The sequence below is a fragment of the Vespula vulgaris genome, chromosome 8, assembly GCF_905475345.1.
Source record: "Vespula vulgaris chromosome 8, iyVesVulg1.1, whole genome shotgun sequence".
In the NCBI taxonomy this organism is placed as follows: Eukaryota; Metazoa; Arthropoda; class Insecta; order Hymenoptera; family Vespidae; genus Vespula; species Vespula vulgaris.
Window position 1 is genome coordinate 5,702,211 of NC_066593.1, and position 17,478 is coordinate 5,719,688.

At 33.7% G+C, this 17,478-nt stretch overlaps 2 protein-coding genes across 5 annotated transcripts in view; one reads left to right on the top strand and one right to left on the bottom strand.

The window, feature by feature from the left end:
• On the bottom strand, window positions 1-1,717 carry LOC127065549 (39S ribosomal protein L35, mitochondrial). Of its 2 annotated transcripts, XM_050998016.1 has the most exons (5): window positions 1,568-1,583; window positions 1,354-1,416; window positions 1,049-1,205; window positions 803-946; window positions 1-675 (listed from the first exon to the last, which is right to left on the bottom strand). In XM_050998016.1, the coding sequence occupies exons 3-5, from the start codon at window positions 1,198-1,200 to the stop codon at window positions 444-446; spliced, it is 528 nt and encodes a 175-aa protein (XP_050853973.1). In that variant the 5' UTR covers window positions 1,201-1,205; window positions 1,354-1,416; window positions 1,568-1,583; the 3' UTR covers window positions 1-443. The 2 variants fall into 2 exon arrangements, with proteins under 2 accessions (XP_050853973.1, XP_050853972.1); XM_050998015.1 differs by lacking the exon at window positions 1,354-1,416 and having other exon boundaries at window positions 1,568-1,717.
• Window positions 1,614-17,478, top strand: part of LOC127065534 (MICOS complex subunit Mic60) — a 26,641-nt gene continuing 10,776 nt past the window's right edge. The window contains exons 1-10 of one of the 3 annotated variants that reach the window (XM_050997992.1): window positions 1,614-1,735; window positions 2,173-2,258; window positions 2,644-2,712; window positions 2,906-3,118; window positions 3,195-3,301; window positions 3,454-3,570; window positions 3,701-3,905; window positions 3,982-4,393; window positions 4,503-4,637; window positions 9,424-9,652. In XM_050997992.1, coding sequence (XP_050853949.1) covers window positions 1,691-1,735; window positions 2,173-2,258; window positions 2,644-2,712; window positions 2,906-3,118; window positions 3,195-3,301; window positions 3,454-3,570; window positions 3,701-3,905; window positions 3,982-4,393; window positions 4,503-4,637; window positions 9,424-9,652 — 1,618 coding nt within the window. In that variant the 5' untranslated portion in view covers window positions 1,614-1,690. The remainder of the gene's footprint in view (window positions 1,736-2,172; window positions 2,259-2,643; window positions 2,713-2,905; window positions 3,119-3,194; window positions 3,302-3,453; window positions 3,571-3,700; window positions 3,906-3,981; window positions 4,394-4,502; window positions 4,638-9,423; window positions 9,653-17,478) is intronic. The other 2 variants (XM_050997993.1, XM_050997994.1) reach the window with 2 other exon arrangements.

Consider the following 17,478-nt stretch of genomic DNA (forward strand, 5'->3'; position numbering starts at 1 on the left):
TAAATTTTAATATTGTTTTATTAAACTGTTACGTGTTACTGATATAAGATTAAATTACGTGGAAAGAATGTGCCTTCCTCTTAAATCGATTAAACTGTATAAACGATCAATCAACCGTACGAGCGACCAATCAAATTTAGGCAGATGCGTATACAGTAAGGAACAAAATAAGTTTACAAATTGTGAGATTGGAATTTTTGGCTAACGCCATCTCGTGGCGTCTTCTAAACTTATTCTCTTTTAAATAAGATCATCTTGTGCGTCTTTGGTAATATTATTTTCTGCAAAGTAACTGTGAAAACTAATCTTTGTCAATATGAAAATATCTTAATGATTTGCTTTCGATATGATTTCTTTTTTTCTGTAACATACTTTATAATATTTTATATAAGATAAATCAGAATTCGAGTAATGTAATATCAAGTAAGTCTAAAATAAATAATTTAATCTAACGGTTTTCTTCGTGTTATATGGAATTCTTCTCTTTTGTGATATGGATTGTAAGGATCATCGATGTAGAATCGCGGTCGTCTCCAATATTTGGTTACCATTGTATCAAGTAACCAAGACTGTGTACCATTAGTGAAAATATGCTGACGTAACCTGTTCTTTCTACCTTCTGTTTTTCTCCACATATGTTTGTCATGCGCAACATATCTTCGTATCCATATACCCCTATAAAAATAAATATCAGTAAATGTAACATCACTTAAAATTGTATCATATTCATTTTATATATGACATTAATATTATATCTTAAAGATATATATTTTTTAAATGACTTAAGCCTTAATAATTTTACCAATGTAGCCTATAAAATCTTTTGATAACTGTTTTGACAGTTTTTCTCTTTCCTTTCTTCAAAGAAAACTTTGTCAAAGTTCTTTTTGGAGTGATTAATGTATCTTGTACAGAGGTTAAAATATTTCCATGTGACATTACAGTACTGTAACAATTATAATTTTAAAACGCAATCCTTTAAAAATATCTCACGTTAAATATTGAATTTAAAATCTGAATTTGAATTTGAAAGACGATTATCACGTACCCAATCGATGTTTTTTCTTTTACTCTATTTCTATCAAACCATGTCTGCGTAGATAAAAGAGAGGAGCATCTATTTTGAGTAATATTTGTAAGAAGTTTCGGATGTTCTTTGAATAGAAGAGCACCCGCATTTCCTACAGTTGTACGTGGCATAATGCCTGAAATATAAAAAATGGATAACAAATTATCAACGATTACAAGATAAAATTTCCATAAAATTACGATTCAACTAAGATGTTCGAATGGAATTCAAAAATAGAAAAGAAAAAAAAATAAATACTAGATAAAATGAAACAGATAAATTACGAGTGGACTGTTCCTTCTGTTTAAAACGTTATGTGATCGTTCCGCTCCGTTATGAAATCTAACCTAAAAGGTACACTGAAATAATATTTTCAAAGGCAATCTAGAAAAAGATAGAAGTGTTTGAAATTATGCGTAAGAATGAGAACATATGACAAATAGTCGTAATGAGAGAAAATATTATCGATGTAGAAAGAAATATCATTGTAAAGCGTACCTCGAACTACAGCGCTAATAACGCGCAACATTCTTCTTTCGCGTAGTTCCGTTCAGTGGCCAGCTGTTTTGTACCGTCGTTCCCTCTTTTCCTTCGGCTGCCTGACCGGCCAACCCGAAAAAGATGTTTCGAATTGGACTCAAATTTTCGTGCAACGGTCTAAATGGGGTATGTAAAGTGATAGTGCTATGAGAAAAATAGTCTTCTTGTCATACGATTTCTTTATTCGAGATTAATTAGAAAAGAATTCTCTTTTTATGGTTAAAAGCAAGAGAGAGAGACAGAAGGAGAGAAAGAGAGAGAAGTAAAGAAAGAGAAAGAGAGAGAGAGAGAGAATGATTGGAAAACAACGTTTTTTTTAGTCATTGGTTTGTTATTTAAATTTTCTTTATATCTCTATCGAATACGTTTGCTTTTTCAAGGATCAAAAGCGTGCGTATTCATTACGAATTACTTTGAAATTGTGAACGAAGACAATTATACGAATTGTCAGTGATTATTATAACGAATAAGATCAAGGTTGCATGCCTCGTGTGACAAGATGGCTTAAAATTGGAAGGCTTACATAATTCTGGGAACATTGACTGATACGCTTGACCTTTCAGGTAAAAAAACACGGTTACTCTAGACTGTATCTAACTGCTAGGTACTACGAAACGCGTGCTCGTGTCAAGTGTGAACCGGAGGGAAGGTGAGAACAAATTCTGTTATGACAGGTTTTAAATACGTTTGATTAGAATTTATGAAACGAAGATTCTATTTACGAAAATTTACTTAAGATTCGCGTTTACGAGCTATAATTCTCTTACAAATTCTTCTTACGTTTCATTTTATCGTCTGGAAGTTATTTCCTTAATTATTTAATTCATTTAATATGTAGAACATGTCACAGGTAAGGTTATGTTTCAAATTGATTACCATTCGTAGGTACAAAGTTTAATGTGATAATAGTGATAACTTTTTAAAGTAAGTTCATATCAGTGTGATATAAAGCATAAAAAAAAAACAAATAAAATATGTACTTCACTGATATATAATATAGAAGAACATGTTATAACGTTATAGCTTTTTTTTAGGTTTTGCAAGGATGTTAGACTTACGTCCAGACTTTCTGGACATAAGTACTCAACTGATTCCAAGAGAAGGTATTTAAATTTTATGCATGCTGAAGTTAAAACATTATATACGTGTTATATTTGTATGATTATATATTAATGTTATATCAATGATTCATGAGAAAATGCATGGCCAGAAATATATGTTTTTATTTGATTCTGATTTGATATGTATTTTTATTCAGTTACAACATAAAGTTTATACATCTGTTTTTGATGGAAGCGAGAAGAGCAGAAGTTCCGGTACATTGGTAGCTTTAGGAGCCTTAACTATCGGGACCATAGGCGTATTGGCTTTTGCGAAGACTAATCCAGAATTCCGAGCGACATTAGAAGGATGGATACCAGGAACAGACAAAACAATACGAATCATCTTTCAGGAAGATTCCAATTATTTGGAGTTAATCCTTACACGTTTAGATGCTTTGAAAGAGAAGTAAGTCAGGAAAAGTTTTCCTTAAATATAGTTTAATAATTTTCAAACGATATTAACGTTTATGCATTTTTTCTAGAATATCAAATATAACTTCCATTTTCTACAAGGGTACATCAGAAAAAAAAGAATCAGGTCAGGCTAATAGAAAATCATTAGATTGCACGAAATTTGAAGATTATAAACGTGAGCTTTGAACCTTATTAACAAATTAATTTTTCCCAATATCCCTACCTATGTTATCATATAAAGCATTTATAGTTGTACAAAAATTAGTATGGTCTATGTATCTTAAAATTTACTTACTAACATTTAACAAGTTCATGTGTATACTGTAGCTCCCAAACCAGCTTTTGTAGAACTGATGAACAAGAAGGAATCATCTCCTAAAGAACCTTTTGCTGAAATTCGAGTAAGCAAAGAAACTAAAGAAAAACAAGAAGAAATTCAAGGCGGTATGCTTTTATTTATTTATTTTTTTTTGTTTATTTTTTAAATTTAATTCATAATTTACTTTATTAAAACTTGTAGCAATCAATTGACATGAACTTATTATATCAATTAAACGATTTACATATTACACAGTTACTGAAAAGCCAGCATCTAAAGAAATACCAAAAGAATTGATGCCGGAAAATCTCGTCGAATTGGAAACTTTTTGTGGTCAAACTGCGGCTAAAGCTATTGCTGCTTACAAGACAGCAATATGTGCATTACAGGATTACAATCACGATGTAATTAAAGTAGTAGAAAGTGTCGATACATCGGTACCCGCTGGCGTTTGGAAGAGGTATACTTTTAAATTGCACAAAATATGATTTTATAGATAACAGAATTATTTTATTAACCAATATAATCTATTGTAGATTAAAAGAAGCCACGGAAAAAAGGAAAGAAGCATTGGATGAAGCAGAGGAACATGCTACGAAAGTCTTAGATTCGCTCAAACAAATGTATTATTTGATCGATGAGCCTAAATTTGATGCACCGAGTCATGTGAAAACTGCAGCAAGAAGAAATATCAAAAAAGTGTTGGATGATCTTGACGATATCAAACAGAAATTTGAAGATGAATTAGAAAATGGAAACATTACTGAACGTTATTGGAAACAAGTGAGAGCGGCTCGAGATAAATTCGACGAGGAATTACACATTTTATTCCCTAGTATAAATCTTCAAGAAAAGAAATTTTCCGTCAAGGAGGATGCATTTGATTTGTTCGTTGTACACATGTACAATACAGTGATTTATCTTCAAAAAGAATTAGCAAGACTACAGGTAAATATTTAATGATTATGAATGGTTATGAATGGAAATAAACATCTAATTATTACTATTATATATTATTTTAAAGAAAATTAACGCACCAACGTATTCTCTGTTACAGATAATACATACTGCCAAAGTAAAAGCTGCGTTAAAAGCATCAAAGGAAGATATTACGGACGAGAAACTAAATGAATTAGTATGTCTAGAAATTGAAAAAGAAAGACGTCTTCTCGAGGAAGAATTCAGTAAGAAGGTAAGTTTTCTTTCTCCAATTAATATTAATCTATCTTAAGAATAATAAAAATTTTCAAAGAACATTAATATCGATTGTCGATGCATTGCGATCCTTGATCAAATATTTCATAACAACGAACCAAGTTATGGTAATTATCGTACGATCGATATCATAACATTATCGAAAGTACTCTAACGTATGATGAAAGCGTTCATCGTATTTTAATATTGTGTAGGTATCGATATTATCATAGGCGAAGATTAATAATATTGGAAACTCGCAATGTTTAACGCTTTACGCAGATATTACCTGTGCTCTCGATTCTATGAGTATGTGTATATACGAGTATATATATATATATATATATATATATATATATATATATCCATGACTCGAAAAACGTAAAGAGGAGTTGAAAAAATGTTGAGAGAGAAGGGTAGTAGTTCGAGAGAGAGAGAGAGAGAGAGAGAGAGAGAGAGAGAGAGAGAGAGAGAGAGAGAGAGAGAGAGAGAGATAGCCTACTATTCCCTTCGGGCTTTTTATCTATTTCCATTTGGAACACGGCCAATATTTCGGCAGCGGGAGGCAATATTATCTCTTTAGACTAGTCTCGTGGTATATCCGTACTGTCTATACGGATAGTTTAGGCGAGATATCCGTTTCGAGAGAATCACTATGACTTACTGTCGTCCATTCGTTCCATACTCTACATCTCTACTATGTGATGCATTCTTGTGTGTGAGAAGAGATATAAATCTTTTTCGAGGTCCGATCGACGAACTATCTCCTATTTCTCTCTCTTTCTCTCTCTCTCTCTCTCTCTCTCTTTTGTCTTTAGCTATAACTAGTAGAGACTATCTGTCGAATACTCTTCGATTCAAAGATATTTTCTTCCCTTTCTTTGCTCTTTTTCTTTCTGATACCTATTTTTTTCTAACCATTCGAGAGTAACAATGCTTTTAGCTTATTATTCTTGCGTCAGATTTCCCGACAATCGCATATTTTTCACTTAGAATGTTCGTTCAATTTTTCAAAAAAAGATACGATGTGTGCTTCTTTCGAGTTTTCCTACCCTACGAATTGGTAATTTTAGCTTCCTGTTTAAAGGGGAAAAAAAAAAAAGAAAAAGAAAAAACTTTGTATACGTTTTGTTTAAAGGATACTTTCACTCGATTTCTTACCCTTCTTTTTTTTCTTTTCTTTCACTCTCTCTCTCTCTCTTTCTCTCTCTCTCTTTTTTTTTTTTTTTTTTTTTAAAGAAAAAAGTTCGATCGAACGGAAAGAAAAGTTGGATGGTTCGTTAAACAGGATAAATAAATAAATGTGACAATATTTTTCGGCTGGAAAAACGATCGATCGATATCCTTCGGGTAATCGATTCGATGTCCGACTCAGCGTACTTTATTTGTGAGCGAAAAGGTCTGACGTCAAATCCCTTGGCGATGTTTCGAAAATTTATGCGCTGACGTGGCACAAGACGCTCGACGAAATTATGTAAGAGTCGGAAAAAGGGTAGAAAGCTGTAAAACAAAGAAAAAGTAGGAGAAGCGGGAAAAGAAGATGGTTAAGAAGATAGAGAAAGAAGAAATAAAGATTCGTTATTCCACGCTGCTTCGGATTGACTCGGAAAACTCGAAAGTTTCTTATCCGGGCTGAGCCTTTCGAACTTTTTAATGCGAGCTTGATCTCGTTCGATGGTTACACGTTTAGATTTCTTTCAAGATATAAGAAATACTTCGATCGATCGACTCTATAAACGACGAATCGTTTTTACGTGCATTTGTTTACTCGATCATTTGGAGAAACAGTATTCTTTTTTATCATTGGATACGTGATGATTATACTTAAAATATTGGAGGAAGAAAAAAAAAATTATAGCAAGTTTCATTTTAATCTTTGAAGTAATTTTTATCTACAAGAAAATCAAACTTTTTATATTATTTTTTATTATATTATTTTAAAATAACATCAACGATTAACGTGAAATTGTTGGATTATTATTATGCGAATGTTGACTATCTTGCATAAAAATAGACAAGGATTATACTTCATCGATAATTATGGTCACGAATATTGACTATAAGAAAAGAATTTTTCTAAGCCCCTGTACATAGATAAACAAGGATTCTTTGTTACACGCTTATATGAACGGATTGTCTATCGTAAGGGGTATAAAGCTTCTTACTCTATCACGAGCATAATTATCGACGAGTTATGAAATATTGTTTATTTTTATTCAAAAATTATTATTAATTAATCTCTTTCTCATATAGAAGTAATACCAGAAGAATGTTTCTGATTGAAAGATTTAATAATACTGAGTTGCATTTCTACTTTTTTGTTCTTTTTTTTTTTTTTTGGACTTTCGAACGATTTTTGCGTTTGATAGCTTTGGTTTCGAGGTTCGACGTAAACAATCGTTATTCGATACGGGAAAGAGCAACGTAGATTTGTCTCGCAGCAAGAAATCGTTTCGAACTTTGTCCCCAAGCGAAACAGAAACGAAATTTTTCGAGCGAACGAAAAACGATTTCGTCGATACTATTCTACAATGCCTGATATTCGTGGTATATCATGGTATATACATATACTATATATGTATCTAAATGATGAGTTTCAACTTTCGATCATCTTATTAAACTTTACCAATCAAATCGATATAGGACGAAGAAAGGTTCGAAGGAAAAATCGAGAAACTTTTTTGTATCTTATCGTATGCTTTCCTATGTATCTTCGAAAACGTTTAGAAAAGTTATTCGGTTTTTGAGGACATGCAAGAAGTATAATGGATGATATCAAGGGTGATATCAAAGTATATCGTCATTGACATGGTTCGATAATACTATCTTCCGATATCGAATGGTATTCGCTCGAATGGCAGACCATTTTGTGGAAAATCGATCGTTTAACGATCGACATCTTGAAAAATTACGATATTCGAGTACGCGCTGGAACTTCGTTCTCGCGAAATCCAATATCCACAGAACCGATACGGTTGATGAAACATCCCGAAATAGTTCTATTCTCTAGGAACGAAATCGCTAAAAGAAAAGGAAACATAAATCGTCCGACCGCAAGGTGAATCACTTTAACGATTGATCGAAAACAGAGATAATATATTCGTCAAATGATATTTTCACGGTTACGTATGTTCCGTCTAACGATTTACGAGCTTTCTAACGTATCGTATATAGTTATTTATTATTTATTATTATGTTGCTATAAAACGAGGTACAATTATTCTGTGATAGATTTTTAATCTTTTTCCACGACATTTTTAACAAATTCTTTTGTCGAAACATACCTATACTATATAATAAAATATTCAACTTTTTATATCGTTAGTTTCTAATTTATTGAATACCAAGATATATGAATAATTACGAAAGGAACGAAATAATTAATAACTTTAATCTTCTGACCTATTCAACCTTCGATAATGATTCTTCTATGATATTCATAGAATTTCAAATATAGTGTATATATACATATATATTAACATATCCTATTTTTGCCCTCGATTTTACCTAAAATGAATCGTATCAATAATTCCTTATATATTACTCTCTCTCTCTCTCTTTCTTTTTCTCTTTCTCTTTTTCTTCTCTTTCTATCTTACTCTTCGGTAAAAGAGAAAGAGAGAGAGAGAGAGAGAGAGAGAGAGAGAGAGTACGGAATAGACGAAGGTCAGCGATCTTAAATATTGAAAGAATCCAAGAATCGCACATGTAGGGAAATATTTAAGGTTGCAGGTTCCTGTAGCCGTTAGAGTATATAAGGGTTATAAATTATCGCGTTAAAATTTCAAAGGGAGACTTGGCACGCGCTTTCGTGTTCGCTTGTCCACAGGGATTTAGAATGAAACGTAACGTTGGTATAGTATATAGTAGATGTTCGATAAGAGAGACAGAGCCGAACTTTGTTCTCTTTCGTTTGAATCATTCGATGGATCGCCGCGAATCTTCTCTTTATCTCTTTCTCTCTCTATCTCTCTATCTATCTATCTATCTATCTATCTATCTATCTATCTCTGTCTCCCTTGGAGCATCGTTCACTTGGCTACACACAACGGGTTGTCGGATCAGTGGTGCGTTAATTATTGACACAGCGTCTCTTCACATAGAGGCGAAGTGCCAGTGGCTCTCGCACGCTAGTCCTGGATTCAGAAACAAGGATCTGTAGGCGTTGAGCATACAAAATACGTCAGGCAGAAGACGACATGCCCTGAGAGAGAACTCAAGAGAGTTGGAGATCGTGAAAATAGGCAGTAGCGTATGTGTGTGTGTGTGTGTATATGAGAGAATAAGGGAGAGAGTAAGAGAGAGAGAGAGAGAGAGAGAGAGAGAGAGAGAGAGAGAGAGAGAGAGAGAGAGAGAGAGAGAGAGAGAGAGAGTGGGCAGACAGATCAGACCTTCGAGACTTGGGTCACTTCCCAATCAGGACGACTTGAGCTAAACCTTAAGTGCGGGTAATTAATCAAAGTCTCATTACGCTAATGCTTCGACACTTGACTGGCATACTTTCCTTCTTTACGTATGTATGTATGTCTGTGTGCGTGTATTTGAAGAGTCTCCTTTGGTAGGTCGTCTTTTTTGCCCTTTCCGTGTCTCACGAAAGGAATCCTTAAAAGCAATATCTGGTTCCATGTTTATCATTGAAATTCAAACTTAAATATATCGATATTTGTTACATTATATCAATTCTATCCCTCGAGTTAGTCCTAGAATTTCACTTGAAAAAAAAAAAAAAGAAAAGGATGTCTGATCTTAACAGCCCACGATCAACAACATCTGTTCTTTTTTAGCTATTGGAGGAACAACAAAAATTCGACGAGGAGCTAAGACGACAGCTAAAGTTACACTCACAGATCCATGCGGATCATTTGAAAGAGGCTCTTTCTGTTAAAGAGAAGGAAATGACCAGAGCAATGGAACGTGCTCTCAGCGAACAGTCGGAAGAAGAATCGATGAAGTACAAGGCTCAGCAAGCTCCCATCGTCGGGAGGTTACGTGGTTTGGAAGCTGCCCTCAAAGGTAACAACTTTTATGATATATTTCCTTTCCAATTGGATAATCCTCTTTTCTTATTTACTCGATACCTGTTATTGTTATTCATTGACAACATCTTCCAATGGTTGATTAACCTTATAAAAGAAGAAAAGAATAAAAGGAAGAACCCATTTTCGACATGATACCAATAATATCGTAACTATCGTAACATTGCTTTTGATCGTTATCATCGATCCATTTATATCATGTTCCTATCATTCCGTTACACGCCAAACAATATTTTCACGTACATATTTCGATATTATTCTCTTGATGTCTGTGTAGTAGTGACGTCATCGAATATCAAAATTGGTCACGTAGACATACGATTCGTCTACGAAATTACGTAACGTGTACCGAATACGAGAGTGCACTTTGTCGACGATAATTTCGTAAATGGATAGCTTTGAAGAGAGAGAGAGAGAGAGAGAGAGAGAGGGTAGAAAGAGAGAGAGAGGGGAGATGATAGTGTTTATTGATCGTCAAAGTGAACTTTTATTTACATGCTTTTATTTTTATAATATACTCCTACAAAATTTCACTTGGTTTCATCGTTTAATCGTTCTTATAAAATTCGATTAATCCCCCGTTAATCCATAGTAAAAGAATGTTCGATGGGAAAGACCAAAGAATAAAAAAGGGAAGAAAAAAATGAAATATCTACGTGAATGAGAGAAACAGATAGAAAAAAGGGATGAAAAGAAAGATCGAGTTGGGAACGGTTGTCCGATAAAACTCGGCGAAAGCTCGCTCGCACGTCGTCATCCGACGAAGCTCGAAAGCTTCTCTCTTATCCACTATCCTTGGTGGTAAGTAAATGTCCGAAACGGGATATCCTTTTGTCCGTATGCAACGAGTGAAATCTACGTACTAGTTTGGGAAACAAGGACGACGTGATACTTTTCCCTTTGTCGCGTCTTTCCATTATATACTATCGTGGCGCTTAATTACAACGACAAAAAGGCGCCTTAAGTATTGTAACGCGTGACACTGGGCGTCAAGAGAAAAAAAAAGAGAAACAGAAGGACAGAAAGACAGAGACAGAGTAACTCGACCGCATTCTCTTTCTCTCTTTTTCAACCCTTCTTCCCTCCCCCTTTTCTCTTTCTCTCTTGCTCTGATTTCTCAGCTTCTTTCTAGCATCTTTCCGGTTCCTCGTTTGTCTTGCTAGTTTTATTAACTCGTGATTGTTCGATCGAAGCTTAAGTAATACGGATTAACTTAAGTCGGGTTCAATAACAGCTCCGACAATTTTGCCGGCAATCGCTTTATCGCTTCCGACCTGTCGTCAGAGAAGATTAAAGCTCATGGATCGTAGATATTATACTTTTGTGGCGAACGATAAATGTTTCTTATTTTTGAGATTCTTTTTCTCTTTTTAAATTTGCTTTTCTCTCCTTGATATGGATCTTTCGTTTTTCTTATTTTTCATCTGTTTCTATTTTATTTTAAATTCGAATAACGAATTAACGAAGAAGTAACGAAGAAAACAATTATTTAATACTGTAGTTATTATTCGTAGAAACATACGCTCGATTTAATCGCGATTACGCTCGATCGTTCTCCATCATAAACTTAACTTTCGCAGCTACCTCTTCCTCTTCCTCCTTCTCTTTCTTCTTTTACTGTACTACTACTATCACTTTCGTCTGTGGCTATGATAGCGGAAGGAAATGTTGAAATACCTTAGTGGGTGGTTAAACGGCGAGATAAATGTAGACGAAGATTTACGAGCTAGTTAATCATCATTTTATTTTTCCTTTTTTTTTTCCTTTCCGCTTTTTTTTTTCTATAAAGTGAGCACCATTACCATTTCACCATTACCAATCTTTTTATCTTTTTTCCCTTCTGAGCGAAAAAAAACAGCTCGTCATGGGAATTACTCTCTGGTGTAATTATCTGCTCGGCCTGCATCATACGTTTTAGAAAACTTCGTTTTATATACATACACAGTTTGTTCAAAATGAGATTCGCGATTGTGAATGCTACGTTCAAGATTTTTTATCTCGGTTTTCGTCTCCCTCTCTCTCTCTCTCTCTCTTTCTGGCTGTATAAATCAAGAGAGAGAAAGAGATAAAAAAAAGTAGAGATTCATATATCGTATTTATCTTACCTAGATGTAACCTTCTTCATTTTTTTTCTCTCTCTCACTCTCTCCTTTTTTCTCATCGATACGAAAGTTTTTTAATCCTCCTTTCTACGCACTCATATTGTCATTATCTTTCTTTATGAGAAAAGATCGCGTATATAACAAAAAGAACCAAAAAAAAAGAATGAAAGAGAAAATAAGGAAGAAAGGAATGGCTAGTTATCGGAGAAAGAAACATATTACATGCTCAAGATATAATAATATCTAAGTTCATAACTATAGTTTTTTGTTTCATTTTAAAGTGATCTCACTTCATTTAACGATTGTGAAAGGTGTTTGCGCAAACGAGGTCGTGGCTAGAAGTTAGTAAAGTACAGATCTCCGACTCTCTTGGGAAAACAGTATAGATTGTAGAAGAGAAGAAAGGTAAACGTACATTTAAGAGAATAGGTGGAGGAAAACGATGTTGATAACGAAAAGAGAATGGACCGAGATAAAAAGAAGTTTTCTTCTTATTCTTCTTGCTAAAGATACTACAATATAAGATAGAAAGAGAAAGAGAGAGAGAGAGAAAGAGAGAGAGAGAGAGAGAGAGAGAGAGAGAGAGAGAGAGAGAGAGGAGAGAGAAATATTTGGATAAATAAAATTGGGAGAATTATCTTATATCAACAGAAGTTTTACGCAAAGTTAAATCGTAAAATCGAGAATTCTTTTATTTCCGACAAATTTTTTTTTTCTCACAAATTCGTAACGTTACATCGATCATATATTTTGTCATATTTGTTAGCATTACTTAAGATTAGAATTTACAATAAATTATGAGCTTTATCGTGTCGGGAAAATCGAGAAATTTCGCATATTTTCAATAAAAGTCAATTGCATAACGAACGTATTCTAAAATTTCTACGAAATTATTTCGAATAATAATTTTCGATAATTTATAATATGTATATAGTATATTCATCAAAATATTTCGATCGACTTTTCAATACCTATTGGAAATATTTGAAATCGTTTGATTAATACCTGATAGCTACTACTTCGTCGTTCATCAATGGAACGTGACGTGACCATCGATGCGAATTATTCCGAAATCATCACAGATTTTAATGATCTTTGATTCATCATTTCCGTTAGTATTTTGACGAATAACGACCTTCAATGAGAGATATGAAATCGTGAATGGATTAACATTCACGAGAAAGAAAAATAGAATGTAGCGAAGTTAATGATGTAATTTGGAGTTATTTAAATCTACTATTAACGAGGTGTATATACTCAGAGACATAAACGCACATGCACATACACACACACACACACACACACACACACACCATATCATGTAACTCGTAAATGAGTTTGTTGGGATTCTCTGGACGTAATGATAAAAACGTAAGCAATATATTCGCAAAGAGACGATATACGTAATAGTGGCACCCAGGGGTGGTCTTACCAAATAGCAAGCTCCAAATTTATAGTTCCCTCGATAGTTTGAGCCAGATAAAGGGACAAAGGCGGACGTGGAGGAACACGAATAGAACGAAATAGATAGATATATAGATATACATAAAGAGGGAGAGAGAGAGTGAAAAAGAGAGGAAGGGGTGATAAAGCAGCACAAATCGTCGAATCACGATTTTACAAGCCCGACGACGAGAAGCTAATATATGCAGCGCGCGTCGTCAATTATAACTTGAATTATTTGTTTCTCTAAAGCGCTGTTGAGATGGAAACATGAAAATATGGTGGAATAATTCTCTTGCTTTCGCAACGTTAAGAAAGTAGCTGAGAAGTGCCAAAAATCAAATTGATAGTTTTCTTTTCTTTCTATTTTTCTTTTTATATCCAACGATAACAATACCGATGGTGACAGTAAGAAAGTAGGATATACTCTGGTTTAGCAATTGTGATCAACGAAATATGTTATCGAACAAAGCTGCTGTCCTCCCTCTCTTTCTCCCTTCCTCCCTCTCTCTCTCTCTCTCTCTCTCTCTTTCTCTCTTTCTCTTGTGTCAGTGACAGGCTTCTGGAATTACGGGTCAACGATGACAATGAAAGCGGCAGTCTAGTGGAAAACTCGAGAAAACCAAGCGAGAAATAATCGAATAAAGAGAACAACCAGTTGGTGGTGGATAACTGATTGGATAAATAACGGAATCATGAGAAATTGTAGTTTTTGTCGAACGAATCACTGTTTTCAAAACGTTTCATTCCCTTTAATCATTTAACTCTATTATTAAACTCTAAATTATAAATCTTGTATTCACTGTAATTTTTATCTGAACTTTTATTCATAACCTATCAAAAATATACGCTAACAATATGTAACAATATGAATGACTTGGAGATAACTTGTCTTGGGACAAGTGGAGACTATCGCATCATTTTCAATGCTTCTCGAAAACTTAGCGAATTAGAAAGCAGTTTGCTAAGGAGGCAACCGAATAAGCAACTCACTTGGTTGCTGTGTTAGTGAAAGAGCGCGATATTGTCGCACGGATTTGATCGTTCCGCCTTCGATTCTTGGTTGAAAGTTTTCGAATGTTCGGATAATTCTCTCGAAACTTGTGGCAAAGTTTATTACATACCCAAGTAATACGTAAGATCACGTTGACAAGTCCTCTCTCGTGGATATGAAATTCTGCCTTGTCTATTTGTCATTTGCAGCATTTCTCTCTCTCTCTCTCTCTCTCTCTCTCTCTCTCTCTCTTTCTCTCTCTCTCTCTCATTCTTTTTCTTCTCATTCGTATTTTTTCGACGTTTTGGAAAGACTTAAAACGAAAAAATCGAGGGAGTTAATTAAGAGTACTTCGATTTATAGATTTCGAGAATCATTATTTATTTTTCCCTCAAATTACATTTACATAGTTTCGTCTACGTTTCTTTCTTTCTTTCTTTCTTTCTTTCTTTCATTCTCTTTTTCTCCCTCTACCTCTTTCTCTCTTTTTCTCGCTTTTTCATCGAGTTCATTGAGTCGTCATCTTTTTTAGTTTTAAAACTCTCTCCCTTGTAGATACTTCAAAACTCTTAACAAGATTTATGCGCAGCCGATACCGCGAGAAAAAGAGAAAAAAAAGAGCACGCGGTATTCTTGGATTGTAGATCGACTTGTAAATATCACCGACGTCCATAAGTATCGCGAAAGAGAGAAAAAGACACGAAGAGAGAGAGAGAGAGAGAAGGAAAGGGAAATATACACCTGTACACAAAAAATTACGATGAGAAATTGATAGAAATTCCGAGTATACTCTTTTTATTCTTTAGCATCGAGGGTGTCACTTGCTTTCGAGCTGTCTCTTTATGATTTATGATTTTACAAATTTTTAATGAGTCACGTTTCTATGCCAAAGGTCGCCGCAATATGTGCCGATGTCATTGGCATTTTCGAGTAGGCTTCGTAACAGTATACATCAATTATCGATGCCCATCGACGGCACTCGTTATAGTTTCGAGTGTCGATGTCGTGTCGATCATTCTCGATAAGTAGTAACGGTACTTCATTCGTCAGACTAGTTCATAACTTACCGATCAGCAAAACTTGCGTTTAGCAATCGTTTTATCCATCTTTAGAAATTTTCCAAGTATCCAATAAAATTATTCTTTTATTCATCGATATATGTATCTAATAATTATCCTATATCACATATATTATTATCATAATTAATTGCAATGGTAATAACACGGTTTCTTTAATAATCGATTGTAATAATGACAATACGATTTCTTTAAGTCTGATTCTTTTAAATAAGAAGGGAAACATTTCTTTTTCTGTCTATTTGGTATTTTTCTTTGTTTCTTCTTTCTCCCATATTCTTGTCTCATTATTTTTATTTTCGATGTCGATATACGATAGTCCACGAAAAACACTTTGGAGAATTCACTATTCGAGAACGGACAGGAACTCGGTTTATCTGCGGAAGGAAACTCATTTAATTTTTTTCTTTCGATGCTGGAAATTCTCTGGGTGATTTCTTTTTTTTTTATCTACTTCTCAAGAGATACCAATCGTTCCATCGAAGGTCACGGGTGAAAAGCTAAGTTGGTCCATCGAAGTTTCGTGAGGTACGATACCCCTTCGGAAAGAAAAAGAATAAAAAAGAAAAAGAAAGAGAAAGAGTGAGATAACTAGAGAGAGAGAAAAAGAGAGAAAGAGAGAAAGAGAAGAAACGTATCCTTTATTGCGATAGGTGAGTGTAGACTAAACGTACAAAAAGAACGTGACTGTTCGATTTTTCGAGATACTTTTTATCCGATTACATTTCCTTTTTCGATCGTATTACTTCCCTTCATTTCCTCTCCAACGATCTTTTCGTAAAATCTACATAAGCTTTTCTATTTTCTTCTATCTATTTATCTATCCATTTATCCATTTATATTTTAATCGAATTTCATTCATGGAAATGAGAAAATTAAATAATAGCATATAGTAATTAATTTATAGTTATACCCATGATTTACGAATTGATGTACTACAATTTGTACTGTTATACTAAATACGTGGATATATTATTGCAAAATGTCCAATTTATCATATATCGCTTGATATATTTTTGGTTTAACATTTATCTCTGTTAAACGATATAGTAATGTAAGGCAATTTCGAATGACGCAACTGCAAGATCAATTTAATTTTGCTAGTAAATTTTGGATTGTTTGAATAAACAGCATATTAATGAGAAATATTTTTTTATGATACATCAAAGGAAAATAATTAGCATTTCAATTTGTCCATCAAATCGATATATTAGCAATACTCGATTAAAATAGGTTTATTAATTTCTATAAATCTTTTCAATTAATCACTTAAGCTTAAATTTAGTCCAGATCGATCATAGGGCTTAAAAGTTGACAGGAAACAAACAAATAAACAACCATTCTATTTTATCGGTGTGTGTGTGTGTGTGTGTATGCGCACGCGTGCGTGCCTATAAATTATATAACGTTAAATTGAAAACAAATTTATACGAATGATTCCATTTGATCGCAGATCAATGATTTTATTTGATCGCAGCTCAGCGAATATCGTCGCCGGTGCTCGACGCGCAAATATCACCTCGGTTTGATCTCCGGTCAAAAAAACACAGTGAAGCGGGAGATTTTGATCCGCGTGAATTTTAGAGATACGAAAGTGCGAGCGTATTTTTATTCGACGTTAACCGGTACACACGCCCATTGTGCCGAGATTTTGCTGAAATGGGTAATGTCATATATGATAGGTACATACATACATACATATATACATACATACATACATACATAGATCAGCGGTTCATGTTAGGTATGCTGTTTTGTAGATAAACTGCATATATATCCGGGCTATCTATGCGTGTATAATAAATACATACGTATAGCTCGGTAAAATTTTTATTCAAATTTTTTAAAACAGATTGAATCTCTCGTTGATATCCGCTTTCGTTAAATTCATTGTTCGATCGATTTAATCAAGTATTAGTTTGATAAATATAAATGATTTAAGCATATAAAATTTCTATATTACATTTTCTCTCTCTCTCTCGCTCTCTCTCTCTCTCTCTCGTTTGTTATACTTTTTTTATATTTTACGTTGTATCGTTTACATTTTATGTTATATTTTTTTATTCATCTTTATTTTTCATATTTTTATTTTGTTTTTTTTTTTTTAAAGAACTTAATTATTAGATAAAGTAATTACGTACTGTTTCGTTTAATATCAATCTGTCTATTCATTTTTCTTTCTTTCAGT